Source organism: Triticum aestivum, chromosome 5D (genome assembly GCF_018294505.1).
Source record: "Triticum aestivum cultivar Chinese Spring chromosome 5D, IWGSC CS RefSeq v2.1, whole genome shotgun sequence".
Lineage (NCBI taxonomy): Eukaryota > Viridiplantae > Streptophyta > Magnoliopsida > Poales > Poaceae > Triticum > Triticum aestivum.
The window spans coordinates 284646671-284654275 of record NC_057808.1 but is presented as its reverse complement, the minus strand read 5'-3'; the positions used below and the strand labels follow the sequence as shown (position 1 = coordinate 284654275).

General features: G+C 46.5%; 1 protein-coding gene across 1 annotated transcript; it reads right to left on the bottom strand.

The window, feature by feature from the left end:
- Window positions 1-2025: 2025 nt before the first annotated feature.
- LOC123124682 (ubiquitin-conjugating enzyme E2 28) lies at window positions 2026-4512 on the bottom strand. The gene is made up of 3 exons (XM_044545260.1): window positions 4264-4512; window positions 3071-3288; window positions 2026-2515 (listed from the first exon to the last, which is right to left on the bottom strand). Exons 2-3 carry the CDS (start codon window positions 3284-3286, stop codon window positions 2285-2287), a joined length of 447 nt encoding a protein of 148 aa, XP_044401195.1. The 5' UTR covers window positions 3287-3288; window positions 4264-4512; the 3' UTR covers window positions 2026-2284.
- Between the last annotated feature and the right edge of the window lie 3093 nt (window positions 4513-7605).

Here is a 7605-nt window from a genome sequence, read left to right as displayed (position 1 = left end):
GAACATATGCGCGAACCAACTTGTCTTCAATCACACTCAGAACTGCTCCGATAAAGATGGTGGTTGCCTCCCTAAATGTCTTCTCCTGTTCAGGAGCAATCGTTTCCGTGGGAGACACACCACCAACCCAAAACAAGTTCATGTTTGTGAGCCACAAGGTGGTCCTTGTCTGCCAACGCTTAAAATGCGTCCCGATAAAATTTTTCGGTTTCAGAGTAACGACAAAGCCTTGAATCGAGAAGTGCCTAATATAAGGTTTTTGGATTGTTGAAAATATCAGCACATTTTGATTAGACTAATCCACGAATAAATAGTAAGCATGACAATTACGGTATTCAACTCATACTGATACCTAAGCATGTGAGTACATACATTACGTACGAACCGAAACATCTACGAACAACATATATATGGCTAGCACATGAACGAGTAAACGAGGGATGAACAAATCATACCCTCCGGTTGGTCAGGCAAACACGATAAGACTCGGCTCGGCTCATTCCCGCAACATGCGGCGCGCGCGCGTGTCGTGACGAGGCGAGGCGGGCGGCGTAGGAGGAGGAGCGCGCTTGTACAACTCCTCTTCCCAAGCTCAAATGGCATGTGGTAGAGCTGCCCTTATAAAGGGGTCTCACTCTTATTGTAGTAGTATGGTACTCCCTCCATTCCATAATGTAGTGCGTCCGTACTTTTCGAGATTTAAGTTTGACCATAAATTTAACCAACATGGACGACTGCGGTGGGATCAAAAATATTTTTTGCTCCCACCATAGTCGTCCATGTTGGTTAAATTTATGGTCAAACTTAAACCTCAAAAAGGGCACGCTACATGGAGGAAGTAGTATACTTCTCACCACTTGCCATGCACCTAAATGTGCGTTAGAAATTAACCAGAGATTCTTGTCATATATGAGCCAAAGTCCATCTATACTCCAACATTTTCTGCATAGAATTCACTTGTACTACTAGTTTTCATAGAGAAAAAATCATTCACTCCAACTTCGTGTGAAAAATCCTACGTTTTTCCTGCGCATAATCAAACACTCATACTAATTCTGTAGCATTGAGGATGACATGCCACTCTATTTTCTTTCTTTTTTTTCTATTCCTGCATTTTACAAATCCTTCGAATCAAAAAGGCCCGGAGGGAGTACGTACTACGGTGCACATGATTTGATTTCCCACTGCTTCTTCAGATTTCTCTGTCCTGCCTTTGTTTTCTGTCTTTCTAGTAGACAAGGGGAGGTCCATGGACGCATGGAGTAAGAAGGACATCATGGCTGCATGCCACGGGCCCATACTAACTCCTGCTCTGAAATCTGGCAGACCCAGCCCATGTGTAGACAACTACGGCCAGCTGGTACCTACCATATGATCTCTTTCTTACAGGGGCACACATACGCACAGTGCAAATGTGGCAAGAAATGCCACATGGCATGCTTTTCCCAAACATGATCTGTGGCTACAGCTGTACCAGAAAAAGAACTGCACATTGTGTAATTATTACCAATATTACTAGAAGCAAAGAGAAATGAAGCACTGGATGTATAGTCTGAACCCTGTGTCCCTGTCTGCTTACTTACCTGATCAACATTCTAATTACTCTCGTCCTCTGATGGTCGTCCGTTCATGCATCACTCGCGGACAAGTCGTGCATGCATGATGCGTTCAACCCACACACGACACCGGTGAGACACGTGCAAGCTCTCTCCTATCCTCCCAAAGAAAGAATGCTCAGGCTGTGCCTTTCTGGTGCTGCTGCAGAGTAATGCCAGGAGGACATATGGACCATAAAGCAGATATCTACTGGACCTATCAGCGAGACGCTGGCCAAATTTTAGAAGCGGGGCAGACAGTCCAGCAACAAGCCAGTGCCATGTTTGGCTAACTGTCAGTCATCACATGTCATCATCACCAGAGGGCCACAGGCGAGCAGCAGCACTGAACTTGGGGGTACTCACTGGAGCCACAAGCAATTGACCAGCGCTGTTTCACCCGGATCCAACAAATGAAAAGGGTACTGGAGAAAGCAACGAAAACACCACAAATTCTTGAAAATGTTTTGTCTTGATACATACAGGTCTTCAGGGACAGGGTGTACACCCAAAGTTTGGAGAAAACGGAAATGCAAACATTACCCAATTTTGACAACTGTACACAAGTAAAAACTGGTTCAGAGAAAGCCAGATACGGGGTCTCTTGGGCATCGTCGAAGCTCAGAGGGCGGGAAACCGGCACGACACAGAAGTTCTCTTACACGATGCCATGGTCATCTTTGCAGCGATCAGCCCATGGCGTACTTCTGGGTCCAGGCCCTCGCGGTGTCCTCATAGCGGGCTCTCTGGTTCTTGTAGAGCTGCGCGATCTCCGGGACAAGGGGGTCGTCGGGGTTGGGGTCGGTGAGCAGGGAGCTGATGGAGAGTAGGACCTTGGATATGGTCAGCGCCGGGCTCCACTGCTCCTTGAGGATGTCCAGGCAGATGCTGCCGTTGGAGTTGATGTTCGGGTGATACACCTGCAGCATCCCACAGAAGATTCAGGTTTCGTAGAGGCATACATATGCAGCATTGTTCAAAGTAGCTTCAAAGTAACTGCCCTACTTGACAGTTATTCTATTTGAATTTCCTGAGGTAATATTGATAGGATAGAAGCTGTTTAACATCCTGTTTTATAAATTCTCCTTTTGTGTTCTTGACTTCAAAACTTATCAAAGTAGGACCAAGCCCAATGGAACCAACCGTTGCTGAGTTTGACAGATCTATTCTGTCATGAATGACAAACTTTACCAGGGAGTAAGCTACACGCTGTTGAAGAATGTGCGTCTCTATTTAGCAGGTGTAGCATGTAACAGAACACATCTGACTGGAATGGGTAGCAGATAACGAAGCAACTTTACAAAAAATATTTTGAATTTGAAACGAACCCGTTCGTCTTGCATTTCCTAAAGACATATTCATCGACTAACAGATCAGTACCAAGGTCAAGACTGAAGAGTAATCATGAGAAAATGAACAGTTCGCAACAACGAAGCGAAAAAGAGATTGGCAGTAAATCACAAACACCAGCTCACCTTTGTTTGGAAATTCACTTTTGGAGGCTTAAAGGGGTAATCAGGAGGGAAATGGATGTTGACAAAGAACACCCCTCCTGAGTAGGGGCTGTCACCAGGGCCCATAATTGTGGCCTGCCAGTGGAATAGATCCGCCCCAGCAGGCCCAGCGCTGCATGATGTTGGTGGATCCTTTTGCAAATCCATGAGCTCCTTCTGAATCCTTTTGTTCGCCATATCTGAACACACAGAATATGATGATGAAAACATAGCAAACAGAGTTGAAGTTCTTTTTTTTAAATAGAACATGATGGTCGGAACACCAATGCATGTGGACACATGAACTTTAAAGTGCAGAGCACTCAGCATATCATGTGACAGATGAACTTGATGATGGAAATCTCTTATAGTTATATATATAGGGGAACAAGAGTTATGGCATCTACCAAGGTTCCGAGTTCTGACATATCTATGATGTCATTCATGATCTTGTGTCTTTGCTCTCCCTTTTATTTTACAGCTTAGTTAAGCATCTGCAGGTCCATCGCACCTCAATGCAGTAATCGTGAGAAATTCCCTAGATAGAAACAGAGAGAAATTCCTACGTAACTACACCAGAAAAAAAAAATCTTAGATCATGTAAATATTCTTCGGGAAGATGCTAACAGGTTGCCACAAGTTCTCCACTAACATCCAGGAAACCAACCAGCAAATGGAATGGACTGTTAAGCATGCTGAATCTGTTCGTCCGAGCCGCCACGTTCCAGAGACAAAACTTATCCCTTTCTCTGATGATGCTTCTTTTCTTTCTACTTTTGCCGGCACAAATGCAATCTACTTTTCAGGTTCCCTAAACGCTTTCAGTAGTACAAGGCACAATAATATTCTGAAGATTGAAGGCGAAAGCATCCCAAATCAGGGGTTAATGAGGAATGCGATTGTTCTATCTTTCTCTCTCTCTCCCCCAAAGTCAACCCCGATCGATCGGCAAGCGAACCTAGCACAAATTAGGCCAGCGCGAATCTTGCATTCCCAGAGACAGCACAGGCCCCTGAATTCGCTGCGCCCAATTAATCCTAACCAACCAATCTCTTCTAGCGGGAAATGGCAACGACGAATCAAGAACGAAACAACCCCCTTCATCGAGCTAGATGATTTCAGCGGATCAAAATAAATATTTAACGGAGCGGGGAGAGCAGATTGATCATTGTTACCTTGGCTGTAGGTCTGGATATGGCTCTGGATTGTTCCCCCGAGAGAACGAACGAACGAATCGATTCCGGCAATGATTGATGGAGCAGGTGGGAATGGGATTATAGACAGGCGTAGGGGGGCTGGAATCGATTGGAGTCGTCGCTACTCTCTCGCGGCCTCCTCCTCGTGTGCCATTGGCCGGCGCTGAATCTTTTAGTTCAAGCTTGACGTGGCCCGCCTGTCAGGTTCTTCAGGCTCTTCCTTTTTTAATCGTGTAGCATCTTATCCATGGTTGGTTTCCCCTCTTTTTCTATTGATTGTTTGAAATTAATGTGAGAGCATGTTCGACCCCTAAAACAGACACAATACTCGTCTGCGCACACGTCCGCCGACATGAATACAGAGACGATCATCCAGCCGTGTACCTCGAACGTCCAGACATATTTTAAATGAAATTTGAATAAACCAGACCATTTCCATGTAAACTCAATGGGAGCAAGTGTTCTAGCAATGGGCTACTTTTGCATATTCATTTTTATTTTTCTTATCTTGGGAACAAGTCTAATAGTGATATGCTGACGCATCTCAGTGTCTATGTTATGCCCTCGCTAGGATTTTGGCCCTCCTTTGATTACAATTCTGGATAGAAGAGGAAGGATTGGGGAAGAAGGAAAGGGAAGTTCAGCAAGTGCTAATTCTCGACGCCTCTTCCTGCCCGTGCTCCACCTACTTATTTCCCCTCCTTGCTGCTGGTCGTCGTCTGCTGGACTTGTTGGGCCCGCCAGGCTCGATCGAGCTGGCGACTGCGTCTTGAGGCATTGGGCCTTCTCCCCGGGTTGGGCCACCACATGACATTCCCCACCCCTTGCGGCGCGGCTTGACCCCAAGCCGGGTGAGTAGGAAACTGTTGATGCAGAACAAAGGCTTCCTCCCAGGTATCCTGATCTTCACTTCGACCCGCCCAGTGCACCTTGAGGCGAGGTTTCAACTTGCCACCGCGCTGGAAGAGCTGCTTTTGCACCACCGCCTCAGGACGGAGAAGACACAACGATCTTGGAGCGACCATGGAGACGTCTGGCTCGCTGGTCATCTTGGGCGGCACTTGTTTCTTCAACTGCGAAACATGAAGCACGTTATGGATTTGGGAACTGGCTGGCAAATCAAGCTTGTATGCCACAGCGCCCACACGACTCAACACTGTGTACGGTCCGAAGTACTTCAGCGACAGTTTCTGATTGCGACGAGCAGCCAACGAGGTTTGCAGGTAAGGCTGCACTTTGAGAAAAACCTGATCCCCCACTTGAAACGCGCGCTCGCTGCGATGTTTGTCTGGATGTTTCTTCATGCGCTGCTGAGCTTTCTGGAGGTGTTGTCGGAGGAGTGCTGTCATGGATTCTCTTTCTTCGATCAGCTCCTACAGGTCTCCACTGGTGGCTGGAGCAGTAATGCCAAACGGACGAGGCTGATACCCGTACAGAGCTTCAAACAGAGTAATGCCAGCCGCCGTGTGGTATGTGGTGTTACACCAATGTTCGGCGAGTGCCAGCCATTTCGCCCACTTGGCTGGAGCATCGTGCGTAGAGCAGCGAAGAAATGCCTCGAGACATTGATTCAATCTCTCTGTCTGGCCATCTATCTCCGGGTGACGTGCCGAGCTCATATTTAGAAGAGTGTCTGAGAGCCGGAATAACTCTTGCCAAAACAAGCTAGTAAACACGGGGTCACGGTCAGAGATGATGCGAGCAGGCATACCATGAAGTCGATAGACATGGTCAAAGAACAACTGAGCCACTTGCAATGCCGTGTACGGGTGCTTGAGCGACAAAAAATGTGCAAACTTGGTGAATTTGTCGATCACAACCAGAATCACTTCATAACCTTGAGAAGATGGTAGCCCTTCGACGAAATCCCAACTGATGGTATGCCAAGGATGGGGAGGAATCTCATGTGGGTGAAGCAGCCCTGGCTTGCGACAGTGTTCAGCCTTCGCTCGCTGACAGATATGGCAACTCTGAACATATTCAGTGACTGACAATTTGAGCCGTGGCCATGCAAAAAGCTTCTTGACACGCTGATACGTTGCTAGGACCCCAGAGTGCCCTCCCAGCGCGCTTGCATGTAATGACTGCAGAATATGCTGTTGTGCCAACAGGTTCTGGCACACCCATATGCGGCCCTTGTATCGGATCACTCCCGCTTCGAGAGAGTAACCTTGAGCATTCGGAGAGGTGACAGCCAGTTGTTGCAGTAACTGCTTTGATTCAGGATCCTCATTGTACCCATCCACCAGGGTCTCGAGCCAGGAGGGCACCGCTGCCGAAATCGCCAGCAAGGGTGCCCCATGCTCACGGCGTGATAAAGCATCAGCCGCCGCGTTAGCAATCCCTTTTTATATTGGATAGTGTAGTCAAGTCCCATGAGCTTAACAAAAGCTTTGTGTTGGATCCCAGTACTTAATCGTTGCTCAGTCAAGTGCAGCAGGGCTTGTTGATCGGTGCGGATCACAAAATGCTGCTGTTGTAGGTAAGGTCTCCACTTGTTGACTGCCATGAGGATCGCCAGGCATTCTTTTTCATAGGTACTTAAGGCTTGGTTCTTTGGACAAAGTGCTTTGCTGAGATATGCCACCGGGTGCCCTTGTTGCATCAGGACTGCCCCCACTCCATCTTTGCATGCATCTGTCTCCAGGACAAACTACTGACGAAAACCTGGCACTGCTAGTACTGGGGCTTGAATCCTGGCTGTTTTCATAAGTTGGTGTGACGCCCGGATAATTAAGCTACAGTGAACCTCTGTTAATGATGCCACGTCACCTCAGTTACTGTCGTCAATCTCCCGATGATTCAATCCCGTTCGAATTCAAAATTCAAACTCAAGTCAAACGGCCAAAGTTTTCGAATATTAAAACTAAAATGTCCGGAGTGAACCAAGTATTGCATAGGTAATTATGGTGGAGAAACCACACCTTTATAAAATGTTTAAATACTATCAGATGAATAAAACAGCAACATAAATAATTATTTAAATACCTTTTGTAATTAATAAAATGTCAAACTAAATTATTTGAGGACTAGACTTTTTGTGACAATGGCCTAAATTGAATTACTAAATTAGATGCCAAGTATATATTTTACAAAAAAATAAAACAATAGAAAACAAAGACAAAAACAGAAAAAAAAACTAACAAAAAAAGAAAAACTAAAACTAACAACAACAAAAATAAAAAGGGAACCTCCCCCCAACAGCCCACTGGCCCAGCTAGCCGGCCTGCCCACGTGGCCCATCCGGCCTCACCCCACTCCCCTTAACCCCCCTGTCCAGAAACCCTAACCACTATCCCTCACTCTCCCTCGTTCCCTCCC